Here is an 18,257-nt window from a genome sequence, read left to right as displayed (position 1 = left end):
TAACGGACAGCTGTTCTCAGGTGGAGATTATTTATAATAATAGTACTTTAAAAGGGAATACTTTTCCAACATTTCCATCAACATCACATACAAAATGTCTGTTCTTTACTTTCTGAGCAGATCCTGTATTGAAGAAAACCGTGCACATGTAATCAGTACTTATCATTATTCATGAAGTCATACTGCACACATACTGATAGAGAGGCTCGTCATTTGACCAGCAGATTCTTCAAACCCTGAGCAAAGAAATTTGTTCTCCAAGGTAATAAAAAGCAAGGGTGAAGACAGGCATTCTGTTACGCGGGACTGCAGGTAGGGAACCTTCAGAACTCAAACACTTCTTTCCTCTTGGATTACACATTTGTTACATTTTCATATTAGACTAAACGTGTGTGCAAAGGTCCATGCAAGGTCCATGCATTCAGTGGGATCCCACCTCTTTATAAGGCCTCTATTCTACAGACTCTTTGCATGTCCGTTTTGCACTTTGTATTTTGCACGAATGAAAGAAAGAAGGTCTCTTGTTCAGCACAGTGTGCTGTCTCATCTATATACCGTATACAGTTAGAAGCAATCCTGTAAATCTAGTTGTGAATCTACAATGGTCTGACTCCACAGCAGTTTTTACGACTTCATTTTCAGATTAGTTTCCTCAGGAGCTTTTTGTTATTATGTTACAAAGACCCTCTTCTTCAGTATTAGATCGTAAATAACAGGCTCATCACTGATAATCAGAACAGTTGGCCCTCTGCTTTTGCACACAGTGTTGATAAGTCTCCATCCTTCCATCCATCCATAATATTTTCACCTGTGAGCACCATGACTGCAGCAGGGGAAAAAGAATAAAAAAAATGTGCTGAAATGAATGAAAAATGCTCAGTCAGGTTTTTCACTTAATCAAGTGCGCATGTTTTAACTGTTCCTGAAATGAGATCTAAGTATGCTCAGGGTGCTTTCAGCTATTGTGGTCACTCAAAACCTTTTTAATTTACTCAGGCCTACAGTCAAAATGTGCATTTGTGTTTGCTTTTGTTTTGTTTTATTTTGCTTTATTATATTTTTGCTGTTTTTACTGTCTTAATACATCATAAACCTACTTAGGTTTTTATGTTTTTATCTTCTGTGTTAAGCACATTAACTTTGCAGTTCAAATGCACTATTAAAATAAAATTGCCATTGCATTTTGTAATAGGCTAAATGTGTAGCTAAAGTCAGCTTCATTACTGTCATTTTAATCAGCACATCTAAGAAGTAATTGCGTTGTACTTGGATTGTATGCTGTGCATTAATCTTTACCGTTCTTTGGGCTCAACTCCATCTTTCAATGCAGTCAGACAGCCCAACACAACACTATTGTTATCCTAATAGTAGCATTCAAACTATTTCCAAGCTGCTGCTCTACACTGCATCAAAGTTGACTGCACAACCACAATAGCATGTGACAAATTTACCATGACTTAACAAATAAGTAAAAAAACACAGTGGCAGTTCTGTGATTTTAAATTTACATTCTAAATTATCACTCGGAGGAAATTAGGTCATTTATATCTATGTCAGAGAGTTCATCCTGATAGCTGAGAAGAAGGCATCACTGTTACTGTGTTTTGTAATGAGGTCAGTGCTTTTGTGAAGTGCAAGAGAAAAGTAGTTGTGGATGAAAGTTTCAATAAAGGCACAGTACACGCCACAAGGTCACAAGTTAAAAATGAAACTCAGGATATCTTCTTTAGTAAACAAACTCCAGGTTTAGTTAAAGCATGTATGTTTTTGTAGGTTGATGCATAGTTTAACCGTCAGTTAAACTATGCACACTTTGAACTGAAGAACTGTTTCATTTCATTTTCAAAAAATGGTTTAATGTGTCTCAATGTTTGTGAACTGAATGTGAGTTTTCACATTTAAAAGAACTGACTGTGGGTGTACACAAACTCCACACAAATACTCGCACATGTTTGGAAGCTCTGACATGGTGAGATGAAGCGTGCGCTGCATTACCATGAGGACTGCACTAGAGTGGTTTCCTAGCCTGTGTGTTAGCACAAACACCATTATCTCATAGGCAAAAATGTCCCAGCTGGACACTGCTTACTTTGCTTTGTAAAGCAGGCCACAAACAGCCAAATGGATCCTGTTATACAAGGTGATTACCAGTAGCTATTTTTATGTTTAATTGCCTCGCAATGTTATACTGGAATCATTTTTTTAAAGACTGCAAAGTAAGTATGCCTTCATAAAATGTTTCTATTATTTTTCAAGTTTAATTTTCCTGTTTCTTACCTTTGCCTGTTACTTCTCTTTATAATTGCACATTGTTAAGCGTTTTAAAAGTGTTTCCTGGAGCTGCATTTAAATTTCAAATCAGGGCTCTAAAACTTCTCCCTCGCATGTGGATAGTCTCTTATAATAACCTTTTTTTGTGTCAGTGGCCATGACAACAGGACAAGTTAGTCAGGGCCCTCGTGGCTACCTAGCAGCAAATTGAGAGCCATAAGTGCCTCGACTGCTGAGGGCAAGAGCGCATTTGTGATTATTACAAAGGTCACCCTTAAACACAGGAAGGCCCTGTGTTAAACTTCCTGAACTTGGGGTATATGTAAACACAAATGCACAAAACATATGCACTGACACACTTACTTTACTTACATACAGGTGTATTTATTAAAGAATAGGTGGAAAAAGAAGAGATTTACTGGACTGCCCTGGATCCTAGAGGTGCCTCTTCAAGACATTCAAAGAAGTCCAGTTGCTTTCTTTTCCAGGCTCCTAAAACCTGGAAAAGAAAGCAACTGGACTTCTTTGAATGTCCCGAGAACCTACACAGATATGTAACCAATTCAGGTTGTGTGGCTTTAATCACAGATGAAGCAGACTACAAAATGCAGGTAAAAGGGCCCAGATAGTGACGGTTCACCAAACCATCTTCAACCCCAACATGATGCTAAAATGAAAAATGGAATAAAGGACTAAAGGAAGAGGCAGACAAATATAGAAAGATGCAAAAGGTAGGTGGTGCTGGTTAGTTGAGTCACTACCTTGATTAAGACAACTCAACTAAATCCCAGTTGTCTCTCGACAACATAAAAGTGGCAGCACAAGAGTCTTTGTTTCGGTCTTTTAATCGTCCGCACCTCGTTACAAAGTCATAAAGGCCACGATGCCATGCTAAACCGTGACTGATAACATAGTAAATATTGTACCTGCTAAATTCCTGTCAACATGTTGGCACGCTCATATATTTTTGCCCCCTAAGCACAGGTCACAGCCTTGTTTTATTAATTCATATTTTCACCATCTTCTTCTTTCAGCTGCTTCCTGAATTATCTACCTCTTCTGTATGTCCTCCTTAATGAAATCTATGAATCTTATCTGTTGTCTTCCTCTTTTCTCCTGACAGATTCAACTTCACCATCCATTATATATTTATCTATACCTTATCTTGATATCTCCAAACCATCTCAGCCTTTCTTCTCTAACTTTATCTCAAGCAACTTAACCCGAGCTGTCCTGCTGCTATACCTCATTTCTAAAACTGTCCACCCTGGATCACTGTCTACAAAGCTCTTCAGCTCTGTCACCTCCAGGTAGTCTCACTACCGTCTTGTAAATCTTCCCTTTCACTCTTGCTGCTTTCCTTCTGTCACAAACTGTCCTGCCTGCACTCTCTTCTTCACCTCTCTAGTGTACTGCCCATTGCTTTGGATGGTTGAGTGCAGGTTTTTAAGGTAAGTCATACTTTTGATATTTGTTTTTCTTGAGTTCAACTTTTATATCAAAGGGCCTTTCCATTTCATCATCAACTGTATAACACTCTGAACTGTTGATCAATTTTGTCAAAATTTTTATAGCTCACAGGTACATGCAATAAATTAATGTATACATTACATGGGGCGCCACAGTCAGTGCGCCACAGTCAGTGCGCCCCAGCGTGGCTGTGGCTACAATGTAGCTTGCCATCACCAGTGTATGAATGTGTGTGTGAATGGGTGGATGACTGGATATGTAAAGCGCTTTGGGGTCCTTAGGGACTAGTAAAGCGCTATACAAATACAGGCCATTTACCATTTACATATTAAGTATTAATGTATAAGAATTTCAGAGACATGCTCAGCAGTCATTTTTACTGTTTACTCTGTAAATCTAAGGTTAACCCAGGGACTGAAGCGTTGTCGACACATGCCCGGTGATTGTAATTTATACTTTTAAACTGTATATTTACAGCTTTACACAATGACACAAATAAGTATACATATTCATGTCTCTGTTCATGCTTTTAGTGGTGCATCTGTACAGAACTTAATGGCTCTAACTGGCATAAATTGATTTTTGATATATAAATACACCACATGGAATTGATTTTTCCAGGGGTCATTTGCTGCTTGTTCTAGTGTAAATGTACTGTAACTTTATACCAAAGCCAGTTAAACCCCTCAGCCTGTTTTATAAGCAAGAATCAATGTAGCAAACGACACCATCTAAACAACAGACATATACGAGCACACCTTAGTGAAGGACGTTCTTATGTCTTTGGTTTATACGAGGGAAAATAGGAAAGGGAAAAGTAACTGTGACTACAATAAATCCACATTGCTGTAAGAAAGATTGTTTTTGGCTTTTCAGGCATTCATACTTCTCACCCTGTTATCTCTACTTCACTGCAGGCATACATGTGTTGTTTGCGATATGCAATCTTAGCTGGAGTAGTGTGTGACAATGGTGTCAAATATTTGGGTTTCTGTAACGGAAGATGTTGTGATTTATGACTGAATCCGAATACGGCTTGTAAAGAAGATCGTTTTTTCTATGAGTCACTGATTGTTATCACAAACAAAATCCTACTGAATATGCTGCATGTGTCTTGCACTCCTGATATGCCTGCTATTTTCTCTGTGGGTGTTAGATGTTATAAGATAATGTATGACTCTATTTGTTCTTCTGGAGAATACTCGGTGCCCATAAATTATTCGGTTCCAGACAACAAAACACACACATTTCCTGGGAAATAATTCACAAGTTCACACCCATGAGAGAGACATACAGAGCAGGGCTATTTTTGGAGAGCTCTGGCCATGCATAAGCGCTGTCCACTAGTAATTGCATCATATAGGTATGTCATCAGGAACAGAGTAGTGCGGTGTAAGGACGGTATTGCAGCAGAAAGCGATGCTCGGCCCAAGGCTGTGTGCTGCAGTGTAGAGGACAACGTTAAAGTGTTTAGTCTACTCACTGCACTGGTGGTGCCATCTGTGTCTGTTAGCCTCTGGTGCAGGTCAAACCAGACCGTCTGCAAGGAGAAGCACAACAACAGCAGCAGCAACATGTCAATCTACAAGACCAACGACAGCAACTACTACTACAACAACTTGAAGCACACATTAGCAGCTCACAATGAGAGGATTTTCTGGACATGCTGCAGAGACAGGCACAGAAGGAGGACATGTATTTTACAGATTAAGATAGGGAACGAGGAGGAATCGGAGAGAATCACTGAGAGAAGCAGACATGAAAGATGTAAACATGGAAGACAGAAATCCCCAATCCTGTTGAACATCACGGGGAAGAAGATAGACGTGAAAGCATTTAGGGGAGTTGTTGTTTCTTCTTTTAAAAAGTTACTAACCTTCTAGTTCCTTAGTTACAAAGTCTTGCACGGTTCTTTTTCTTTTTTTACATTTTACACATAAGGAAATAAAAGAAGATCTGTCACTTCTAGCTCTCTGACACTAGACAGTCTCTAAAAAAAGCCTGAAAGCAGAGTTTAGTTTCTGACCAAACAGTTTTAGGGAAGTCCTGCGGCTTCCTGTGCCAGAGACTACTGAGCCTGAAGTAGGACAAAAAAGGGTTACCAGTCAAAAAGTCAACACACCCTGAGCAGTTGAATATTCAAGAAGAAGAAATGCAAACAAAGAACAAAATGTGTTTTACAGTGTAGCGCTAGCAAGAACTGGTAATAATCCCCTAGACCCTCAGCTATCTTTTAAAATTTCCACCTGAACGACATCCCCAACTGGAGCGGCTGCATGGCTATAAAGCCAAAATGAACATCCTTGAGCTCTATGGATGAGAGATACTTGGGAGAGCCTCAGTTCACACCAGCAAGCCAAAATATCTGTACAACTCAGGCAAAAAATATATATTTTTTTAAATATCTACCCAATCACGACTGTGAATCAGAAAATACATAACCTCGTAGCAATGAGCCAGTAAACTTTTTCTCATCCTGTGCATTTTAAAAAGGCCAAAAAACAATCAGACCATACTCTAGATAATGGGCATTGCTCTTACGAGACAGCCATGCTTCAGGGGACGGGTTTAGCAAAAGGTCAATTAAGTGAAAGGCACGATTAAATTAAGTTCAAATATATCCTTCAGGCAAGACAGTAGCAAAGCCAGGTGGCACAATAGTATAGTGACTGTGTGCAAGGATGGCACAACATTGATTTTCAGTTTTCCCCTCCACTTTCACTGCCTGTGAGCAAGCGTTATATAAACCCGCTCTAATAAATCACAGTAAGCGCTGCAGGTGTCTGTCACCAAGGTGACTGATGACTAGCACTGTTTGAATAGTGTCTGTGGAGCTCCGAGGGCAACTGAGACTTTTACCAAACTCAGCAGGATCACGGCGTCCGGCACAGTGGGCAGGTGACACGCAGACACTCACACATACCAAATCCTAGGATGAATGATTTAAACCTAATGTGACACAGTATGGTCACAGCTGGACTGAAATGAAAGGTGCCGTGTGTTGTTGGCTGTTCAGTACATAAAAGACTCACTGCCTGCTATTTTCCTTACTGCACATTCTACACTGAAAGACATTTTTGTGAAACAGCTTTGTTTACCCATTGCTGTTTTCTTAAAAGTGCTTTACAAAGCAGCAGTACTAATGGCATGCATTCCATTAAACCTGCATTAACATTTGTTTTCAGCAACGCAAGCTCACTAACAAGCTCTTCTCACAATGCTAATGTGTTACTGCCTCACAAAAACGATATAGCTAACATGTTAGCATTCACTTGAGTTGTGCGTCTGCCTGCTTAGCAAATTAAAGTCAAATATTCAGCCCTCTGTTTATCCTCACTAATGTTCTGTTTGAACTGCACTACATTTTGTCAGATAAGATTAGTTTAGGCATTTACAAATCAAGTCAGCTGCTTTCTTTTACACCCTGCATCACTTGGAAGATGTTTCCAGTAAAAAACTGCCAAAACATGATCTAAAAAAGGTTTAAATAATATTAACTTTGTTATGTTCTTAAGAAAGATAGGAAAGATGCTCAATCAGCCAGGTAGGGAAATCCCAGGAAGTTTCGTCACTCATCCCTGTGACTTATTCAGGTTCAGGTGACTGGAGGTTTCCTTAAAATTCGCATAGAGAGCAAAATTAGCACCACTGACCAACTGACCAGCTCTGTTTCGTGATCATTAGTATGCAAACTGTTATGACCATTGATCAGTGGCCATGACAATCATTCATAGAGAGTTGGGGAATGGCAGCAATCACAACATTGTAAGATGGTGAAAGATATGAAACCTGCAGTTAGCTGAGACTGAAGAAGTCATCTTTGAGGAGTGAAGAAAAGTTTCTCCAACTGATTCCATCAGCTCAGTTGTCTGCTTGGGCTTCTATTGGTATTTGCATGCCGTTGCTTCTATCAGGGAAACAGGAGAGGGTAAATTCTGACATACTTTTTTATTGGTGAAGTCTTGCAGTAATGCATCTGAGATAGTTCCATAATAGATTCATATTTTGTAATATATCTATATTATTGCTAAAGCACTTTCTGGATGGATGCAAACTGCATTTCGTTGCCTTGTACTTGCGACATGTGCAATGATAATAAAGTTAAATTCCATTCTATTCTATTCTAGATGTTGTCCCAGATGAACTCCTTTCAGACTTCACTCATGCATGTGATCCTTTGTTGCTACAAAACTACTGATCTTCAAGTTGGATAGGAAAAACACAAAAGTACAAATTTTAAGCTAAATGCATTTCCCCAAAATATACTTAAGATATAATTACCTTTATGTTTTAGTACGCAGGGGAAAATCAAGATTCAGAGTATATATTTGATTGTAATTAAAACAAAGTTGTTTTAGTGGAAATATTGTAAACACATCACTGTCTATTTAATTAGCAAAAAGTTTGCAACACTGGTTACCTTTTACATGTCTTGCAGTTAATGAGCAACGTCAACTGACATCTAGAGTCACGTTTGTGTTAAGTCAGGGTATGATTTCCATTCTTTTCTTTGCCCATATTGCACACAGTCAAAGAAAATTTGGTTAGCTGTGGTATATATATATATATATATATATATCTATATCTATCTATATATATATATATATATATATATATATATATATATATATATGTGGACAACCACACCTCTTAATCTTTTAATTCAGGTGATTTCAGTCCTGTTGTTAGAGGTATAAAAAAATCAAGCACCTAGCTATGCAGTTTGACTTTACAAACATTTATGAAAAATTGAGTTGTTGTAAAAAGGTCGCTGAATTTGAGTGTGGTATTGTATTGGGATGAAGAAATTTCATCCTTCCCATATATTCCACGATCAACTGCAAGTTGTACTAATGCATTTCAGAACGCCAACAACTCAAGTAAAATTCCAGAGTGGGATCACAGAGTGCATAGGAGCTTCATGGCATTGGTGTCCTTGTCTGTGCAGCTCCTGCAGGTGTAAGCCATAATTGGTCCAGTACTTTTATCCACATAGTGTATATGTCTGCATCTCAACATGCAAACTGAACGCGATGTGTCCTAAATGTGGAAAATTTTGAAGATGTTAAAATTTTTGAAGATGTTGCAGATTATAAGACAGAACTGTAATAGTTTACTATTTTTTCACATTCAACTTGACAGTAATTTTAAAAAATAGTTAAAAAGTGAGCATAAGCATTGCCAGTTATGTGGCTATAATCAAGTTATCAAACACAACATCACATACTTTTGCTGATAAAAGGAGAGATTGCATATGAGCCTCTACAATGAAAGCTCATTATCCTAAGAGGGATGTTTTCAAGGGAAGCAAAATTTCCTGGTCTGTGGTGCACGGAGACTAATAAATGATGATATTTTGTAAGAAAGGAAAAAGGATGACAGTAGGAGAATGTGAAACTAAGACTGAGCAACAGAGGCTCCATGATTTTGCCACTTTAAGGAGGGTTTGCAGGTAACAGGATTTCCTGTGATATCCAGGCAAAGGGGCCAAAGTAAGACACTATTTTCATCTCACCATGCACCTCATCACTCAGTGTGTAGCTGGCTTATTATTCATTGAGTAAACAATTCATGATTCACTCCGACGCAGTGTGATAATATCTTCTCCTCCTTCCAGACACCTGCACAGTCTTAATACTAAAACTTGTGCAGGTAATACTCAACAAAACAGAGAAGCAAAGGCACATTTAAGACACCTCCACAAAGCTTTTGTTTTGATCCAGTGTGATTTCTGCAGTATTCTGTACAGCCCTCTGTAAATTTAATCCAGCAGAAAATGCCTATTCATGTGCTTTTCTATAGCTCTCATTATTCTGAAAACTCATTTTCCAACAGAAAAGTTTGGTGACCTATTTTCTTTTTCACGTGCAGCGGATTTCTGCTGTTCCCTGTTGTTGGTCCAAGTGTAATTATATGAGTAATTTGTCTTCTTTCCTATTCTGAAATCAAAATTTTATCAAGGTGGAAAATTGATTTCAGCAAAACCTCCAAAATAAAAGGCATCACACTGAATTGAAAACAGATACACAAATTATTTTAGATTTCTAAGTAAATGAAATTTACGCAGTACTAGTATTGCTTGGAAACTTCTAGTTACTTCTAGTTACCCCAATTTGTGATCATTTCAGATCTCATTTGTCATCCTAATCATGCAACATCCAACACCAGTGAAGAAAGGATAAAGAAAAGAGAGAGAAGAGCAGAGATGTACCAAAAACACTGAACAAAGAGAGCAGTGCCACATCTGCTGTCTGGAAGTCTTTGATGTTATCTTCTAGCATTAATGTGGCATTATGTCCACCTGTTAAGGAGAGACTGTGAGGCCTTGTCCCAGTGTTTAAGTTTTGTTCACAGAGCCTTCAGTCGATTATTTATTGTTTTTCGTGTGTGGTTTTATTTAATTTATGTTTTATTTCTTTTGCATGGTGACACTAAAGTGTTTTATATTTGATAGTAAAACTGACCACTATGAATATAATGCATAAAAATAATGCAACATACCATTAAACCGCCTGAATCTTATAAAATTCCATGTTATACTGCCCAGCACACCATGTACAGATTGTGCAGAGACAAACATAAAAGTCAGATGTGTGGCTTTACAGAGGTTTATATTTCTTGACCTGAAGCAGAACACTTCAGGTTTTCTTATCACAGACAGCCTTCCTATCAGAGAGCCTCAGAGAAGGATCAAGGCAGAAGCTTTTACCCCTTCTTGAGCCTGAGCTACATGTCAGTAGACTGCAGCTTTATAATTCCTGTGCATTTCTGAGTAGAATGGTCTTTAGATTTAATTCTCAATAAGAAAGTGAATTAGTCTATCTTTTTAAAAACGCTGAGTATATCATTAAAGACCTGGCCAGTGACTCTGTAACCATCCACTTTATCTGCTGTGACGTAGAAATAGTGGTGTGCTGCCACATGAAGCACCATTTTTGATAGCTGCACACACAACAAGACAACAATATGTAATCCCATATAACATGAAGACAACAAGCACTTACATTTAAACCTACTTTTCAGTTCACACATGCCTTGTTCCCCCTGGTAACTTGTTTTCATAGAGAAAGAGCTGATAAATGAATGCTATGTCACTCTCCTTTCTACCTCTCTTTTCAGAAATTTTAAGCTTCAATTCAACGTTCCCTCAAGTAAAAGTAAAATGCATGAATTATTCCTGACTTTATCGCCATCTAAAGGGGTAAAAAAGAAACTTGTCTGTTTGTAGTAGTCGACATTGGAAAGATTTTCTTTGTGCCACAGACTTCTGGAAAGTAGACTAATTGAGTCTCTGGAGGATTTATGGTTGCAGGTGATTATTGAACAGTTCTTTGGTAAGAAACATTTCAGCCATTGCTGCCAAAACTGAGTAAATAGTTGGACGTATATTAAATTACAGTAAGAGGTTAAAGGCTTCAGGTTGTTTCTAAAGCGGTATTATGAGTGATGATGTAACTCTGCTCACACGAGCATTTTGTTTCCTTCTTCCAATCCTTTTTTCCTAACGTGATTCCCCTCTATCCTTCCTCATCTTGCTACTCCTCCTCCCCCATGGCGGTGCATAGTCTTTAGGTATTCTTTAGCTCTTTCTGCTGTAGTCGCTCGCTCTCCTAAAGACAGCTGAGTCTGCTGGGGCTCCATTAGCTGCAACATGTTCAGTACTGAATAAGATGCAGGCAATGCAGAGGAACGGAGGGAAAAAGACAGCGGGGGGGGGGGGGGACGAAGGCAAATGAAAGATGCAAGAATGACAGAAGGGAGGAAGGAAGATGATGAAGAGGCATCTTTGACTAGAGAGTTGCCATACTTTAGAAGAAGTGAAGAAAAAATATGCACTGTGATAGTTTCTTACTTTCTTCACTTTCTTTCACTTGATGCAAATCAGCTACTCACCTCCCCACTCCCACCTGCTTATTAGCCCCCACTGACTATCATTTCTCCCCCTCCTGCAACACTTTCCTCTCTTTTGTCCTCCGCCGACCTTCAGCGTGCTGCTCTGGTGTACGCAATTTGGCCAATGTAACATATCAAACTAACAAATCCTCCATATGCTGACAAGCTTGGTCAGAGAAAAAGTTATAATGAGGACAGAGATCACTGACTTTCAGTCGTTTGTGTCTGATAGAAGAGCTCTAGTGTCGAAAGGATGACTGGTGCTTTAAAAGAACTGACAGCAGTGCAGCTCAATTCTCACAGTCTGTTCATCTGTTTTAAGGTTGAACTCAGTTCTTATCAGAGGTTGTGTTATTCACTCTGTAAAGAATGCCTTAAAACAAAGTATTTCCTGTATGTACAGTTTGATTCTTTATTTCACTGAAATTTGACATTAGATCAGAACTTTCTAAACATTCACAATCAGAAAACCGTACTAATCACAGAGGAAAGTATGTGGCCAAAGTTGCTCCCAGAGTTACAAAATCTAACAAAAATCTAACAAATAGCTCTAGTTATAAATATCCCAGTGTATTACACAAATTAAATATATATGGTTGACAATTCAATCTATATTGATGAATATTCATATGAAAAAAAATCCACCTGGTCTTGTTTAAAGATCAGATAAATAAAATCAGAGGTACTGATGCGATAAAGCTGAGGATGAATGTCTGTATTAATCACTTTGTGGGTTAGTGATAAAGTCTGAGAGAAAGAGGTAAAACTTAGTTTCCTAAAGTAAAGCTTTGAATATTATGCTTTAGGGAAGCTGATGCTGGATTTGCATTGCCAGCAAAACCCCAAGAAAGACCATAAAGATCCGTATATAGACTTAAAGTGTCTCTAAACCCATAGGAGAGGTTATGAGATGATAAACTGAACTCTTATAGAATGTTTACAATTATTTAAATCATACAGGTTTCATGTCAGAAATATGTAACAATTGGCTAATTTACATTAAAGCTTCAAAAATCCAAGATAAGCCACTGGAAGCTAAAACAAAAGGTTGGGTGCTTTTTAAGGAAGTGATGTAGTTTAAACTTTGTAAACTGAAAGAACTGAATTGAAATAACAATAGAGCACCAAAGGGAAGAGGAGAATCCCAATGGAAGATGCAGACAGCGATGCATTTTTTACTGAGCAGTGCAGGCAGCTGAGGTCTGTTTTAGTGGATGTGTGTGAAGTGTGCCAGGTTCACAGATATGTGCTCACATTACTGCACACACTGCTTTTATTTTATAGCTTCAGATCTATGAAATACCATAAAATGCAGAAATTAACATGCCAGATGTAATAACCATCCATCCATTTTCTTCATCTCAGCCGAAGTTGGGTTGGATTGGCAGCAGGCTAAACAGGGTATTCCTGACATACTTCTCCCCAGCAACATTTTCCACTTACTCTGGGGGTAACCTGAGGCATTCCCTGTCCAGATAAGATATACTATTTCTCTAGTGGATTCTGGGTCTACCCTAGGGTCTCCCCCCAGTTGGGCATGCCCAGAAAACCTCAGAAAGGAGATTCCCAGGAGGAATCCTGATCAGATGCCTACTCTATCCGATTAAAGCTGTAGCTCTACTCTGAGGTCCCTCTGAATGTCCAAACTCCTCACCTTATCTCTGAGGCTGAGCCAAGCCACCCATTAGAGAAAAGTCACTTCAGCTGCTTGCACTCACATCCTTGGGGATTTCTTTCTTAGTTATTAAAACATATTAATGTGGGTGTGTCTGTGTTCCTCACCTTATTCTCCAGTCGTCCGATGAGTTCAGCTAGACGGTTGATCTGCGCCTCCAGACCTTCTTTCCTCACCTCCACTGAACCTGCAGCACACAGACGTACAGATTCAGAATCTAAAGACACTGAATTAAGTAATAATATATCAAAAATATTTGCATCATTTTCTTTGCGGTTTGCGATCAGATATGGTGCATCTAGTAACATTCATTCAAATGCATCTTATGCGTAATGAAATCAGTGCACTGTCGGCCTATTTCTTTTATAGCTACAGTATCACACCATATCAGTTACATATGGTGTGAACTCATTTACAGTATGCTCAGTAATGTAATAGTGTTTTAGAGCAGAGGAGGTGTCAGAGATATATCGTACTGTGATTTCTGATCTTCTTGTACAGAAAAAGTCTCGGGGCCTTTGCTGATGTTTTTCACAATTATTTCAGATCATTAAAGAAATTTTAATATTGGACATAAAACAGCTATCCAAACCTATGTGGCTCTGTGTGAAAAAAGCAATTGCCCCCTAAGCTAATAACTGGTTGTGCAACTATTGGCAACAGGAACTGCAATCAAGATAACTGGTAATGAATCTTTCACATTGCTCTGGGGTAATTGTTTTAATTCAGCAACATTTGAGGGTTTCTGAGCACGAACAACCCTTTTTAAGGTCATACCATAGCATCCTAATGTGATCTGAGTCTGGATGTTGATTAGGCCACTTCAAAATCTTAAATTATTATTATTTTTTAGCTGTTCAGACGTGACTTGCTGGTTTGTTTCTCATCACTGACCTTCTGCATAACTCAAGTGTGCTTGATAGTGATGTGCGGATCGATCCTGAAATATCGATTCCTCCGATACCAATCATTGATGCTCTAGAATCGATTCTCACATAAAAATATCGATATTTTAGTAATTTAGAGTAAATTTGTAGTTTGTCATTAACAGGAACACAGTGGAAAGAAACTATAACATTCGGATTGTCTACATTCAAAGGAACTATTTCCTCTTCTGCCTTTCATAGTCATGTGCGAAATACGGCTGTATAAATGTCTCGTAGCCCCTTGGCGTGCGCACTCACAACAATGGCTGAGCGTAATCTGAGTCATGTGCGGTCTGATTTTACCTCCACAAACAGCTGAGACGTGGTTTGCGATTCATGTGGCAAAAAAGTGCTCCAAGAGTGAGGTGTTGTGACCATACTAGGGCTGTTGGGGGGGGGTAAATACATTTTACAGGGTTTTTTTATTGGATAAGATACGTTAAATGTCACCGTTATTATTGGCCGGCCCGGAAACAGCGGGGGTGTCCAAATTCAGAGGCTGGTTCCACCTGAGGACCCGGCCTTCGCGGTCTAAAGAAAGTGGAGTGAAACTCTGCTGTCTGCTCCTTGCTATCTAAAATATAACCGGGCACTGATGTAAGCTCTTCTGTTTAATCATTTTCTGTTTGACGTTTATTCAGCTGTGTGAAAACCCCGGAGTAACCCTCCGGAGGGATTAATAAAGTTACCTTTAATTTAATCTAATCGAATAACTTTAATCTCAGCCAAACCGATTTACTTACGAACAAATAAAACACTGAAAAAGCCAAACAATAACATTTTTAAGTTATCAAAGTGACTTATATATCATGTTTAACCCGAATAGTGAAAGACCGCGGGGGTTTGAAGACGATGTGTCAGTCGGCTCAGATATTTGAAGTTTACACAGCTACATTCTTACCTGAAAATATGTTAAAAGTTTTTTCACGACCCAGAAAGAGAAATAAGAGCAATATTAAAACTAAGTAGCTGCCGCCATTGTTGGAAACTGGAATTGGCTGGGCCGCGCTATGAATTCTGCGAAATGGTTTTTCAATTTTATTGTCCGGGTGGAAAATCGGGAGAAACTCAGGAGAATGGTGGCTCCGGGAGATTTTCGGGAGGGGCACTGAAATTCGGGATTCTTCTGAAATTCGGGAAAAATCGGGAGGGTTGGCATGTATGGTTGTGGCAACATCACTAACCTTGTCAAACACCTCAGAGTAAATCATATCACAGAATATGACGAGCGTATGTTGAGACGAACTGAAGAGGAGGACAGGGACAGGTGCTGCTAGGGCGAGACAGACGTCTCTCACGGAGTCCTTTAGTGCTGCAGCCAGGCAACATGCTCAAATAGCGCACAACTTCAGTTTTTTTTATTTCTATGTGATGAACTCTGCATTATTAAGTGATAAGAACAAGTAATCTGATGTCCTGTAATCATTATGATGCTATAATTTGAGATACAATAAACAAAATAAGGTTTTGTACAAAGTATCGGTATCGGATCAGTATCGTTGATACCACCCTGAATATTACTTGGTATCGGATCGGAAAGAAAATCAGTGGTATCGCACATCACTAGTGCTTGAGCAAAAACTATTTTACTTGAAGATCATCGAGATTTTTTTTGGCAACGAGCCTTTGTGTTCTTTCGGTCAATGGTGAGTTTCTCCTTGGAATTCTGTTCTGGGTTCTTCTGTGTCCTTCTTGATGAGCTGTTGATACACTGTTGAAGTAATTTTGGTTGGCCGGCCACTCGTGGGAAGGTTCACCATTATTCCAAGTTTTCTCAGTTACTAGAAAATGAAAAAGCCTTAGAAATTGCTCTGTAACTATTTCCAGACTGATAGCTATCAATGACTTCTCATCTGTTTCTTTAGATTGTCAGATCAAGTGTTTGTCACGGTACTGGGTCTGCAACCCAGTATTTGTGTTTCAGGTCCTGGATTAATATTCTTTGACTTAGTGTTATCGTGTTCCCCCTAGTCGTCTCCACGTGTTATACGCTTCGTTTCTAGTCTTTAGATTTCTGTCACGGTGCCTTCCCTGTGTTCTACATTTAGTTACTCTTGTCTCCATGGTTCATGGTCTCTCTGTTCCCCTAGTCAGTCATGTCTCCATGTCACAGTGTCAAGTCTGTGTCTTTGTGACGGTCTCATGTTTCCTGTTTTATTTTGATAGTTCCTTTTCCTGTGTTCATTGTATTCAGTTTTGCTTCCTCTTTGTCTCGTTATGTTTGATTAGTCCCAGCTGTGTTTCTCTCCTGTTTCCCATTCTCTTGATACTCCCTTGTATATTGAGGCCTGTGTTCTCTTCTGTCTGTTGTTGTGTCATACACCCTCTCTGTGTGTGTTTCCTTCATGATCCCGGTATTTCCTAGTTCTCTGTTCCCAGTTTAGTTCCCCATTTTCTTAGTTTCTTAGGTTTTTGGTTTGAGTTTCATGTTTCATGTTTCTAGTTTCTTGTTTTTGGTTTTGTTTTCTGTATTAGTGTAAGAGTTTTTTTTTTCCAGCAATAAAGCTGCCGTTTTGAGTTTACTTCCCGTGTACGAGTCCTGCATTTGGGTCCTACATCCTGCCTGCAACACAGCAAACCATGACAGTGTTGTTTTTTGAGCTCATTTGGCTTTAAGTGATTTTTGACTCAATCAGTCTGGCAGCAATCAGACCTGGGAGTGGCTAATAATAATAATTGGACTCAGCTTTCCAGAAAACTTGATTCATCAAAATTAATGTATAATTAAACAATTACTTTTTTCACACAGATCCAAGCAGGTTTGAATTGCTTCCCCCCCCTCATTTAAAAACAGCATTTCATATTTACTCGGATTATCTTTGTCCAATGTTAAAATTTGTTTAATGATCTTAAACATTTGAATCTGCCAAATATGTAAAAAACTAAGGAATCAGGAAGGGGGCAAAAACTTTTTCATGACACTGTGCGTATGTCAAACAGTAGTAAGTACAAAAAAGAAAAAAGCCCAGCTTCACAGAGCAAGTACTGTACAGTACACAGAATCATACCACCCTATGCTACACCGTGTGCTCTTCCTTTCACATCTCTCACTTTTCACTATCACTGTGAATGAATATTTCATATAATCTGGGAGTTTCAAAAAGGCTGATAAATAGGCAATTATATCTGTTTATCGGGAGGAACTTGGCCTGTTCAAAGACAGTAAAGAAATGGGAAGCTGGCTCCTTTGAGGTGCTCTGTTTAATTGGCTCTTATTCCAGTGCGACTTTAAGATGCCCAGCCACACAAGGGTCCACCAAATTAGCTTTGGCTTTAAGATAATATTTCTCTTTGTGTGCAAAATATTCACTCCTCAGCAAGAAAGCCCGACACTGGGGTAGAAGAGCATATCCATCATTTGTTTTGATACTTGCTCATTATCAGTGACTGCAGTATTTTTTAATGACACCATACCTAACCCTTTGTGCATTAGTTTCAATTAATGCACAAAACTTAATCCATTTACCAAATCAAATATGAATACAATATATTATATTTTATTAAAGGGTTCCAAAGCAACCCACTGGGTGATGCCATACTTCAATGCATCCATCTTTATATGAAACAGTAAAGACCTGTTAATCTGGGTGTCAGATCAGAAGATTTTACTATTACTTTATTAAGTTTCATAAGAATTTGAAAAAGAATTCTGCCTGTGATTCTTTAACTCTTAATGCCATAATTTTGTTAAACCTCTTGAATAAAAGCTGAAAGTCTGCACAAAAGTTGTATATGTGTCCAAATACTTATGCACCTTACTGGAGCGTGCACGATAGTCACAGTGTTGAGCTTTTCCTCTTCACTGTGATGTGCTTATGTGTGTATGGCAATTATGTATCCCAGAGCCATTGCTTATGTTTGCAGTGTTGTGAGGTTAAAATGGTTAACATAAGATCTTTTATAGTTAAATGTGCAGAGGGCAACTGGACTATTCCTTTTTTTTCTCAGTATCTCCATTGAGGATGACTGCTTATTTATGTGTATTCATATGATCTGAAATCAGAGAACGAATGCTGGGGAAA

The 18,257-nt window shown here is 38.7% G+C and overlaps 1 protein-coding gene across 2 annotated transcripts in view; it reads right to left on the bottom strand.

The window, feature by feature from the left end:
• Window positions 1–18,257, bottom strand: part of necab2 (N-terminal EF-hand calcium binding protein 2) — a 149,845-nt gene that overhangs the window by 39,070 nt on the left and 92,518 nt on the right. Inside the window, exons 8-9 of one of the 2 annotated variants that reach the window (XM_040035152.1) lie at window positions 13,417–13,496; window positions 5,225–5,281 (exon numbers count right to left, since the gene is read on the bottom strand). In XM_040035152.1, coding sequence (XP_039891086.1) covers window positions 5,225–5,281; window positions 13,417–13,496 — 137 coding nt within the window. The remainder of the gene's footprint in view (window positions 1–5,224; window positions 5,282–13,416; window positions 13,497–18,257) is intronic. The other variant, XM_040035162.1, reaches the window with a different exon arrangement.

The sequence above is a fragment of the Simochromis diagramma genome, unplaced genomic scaffold, assembly GCF_900408965.1.
Source record: "Simochromis diagramma unplaced genomic scaffold, fSimDia1.1 OVJJ01000333.1, whole genome shotgun sequence".
Classification (NCBI taxonomy): Eukaryota; Metazoa; Chordata; class Actinopteri; order Cichliformes; family Cichlidae; genus Simochromis; species Simochromis diagramma.
The sequence above is the reverse complement of the archived record's forward strand: the minus strand, read 5'-3'. Positions and strand labels throughout refer to the sequence as shown.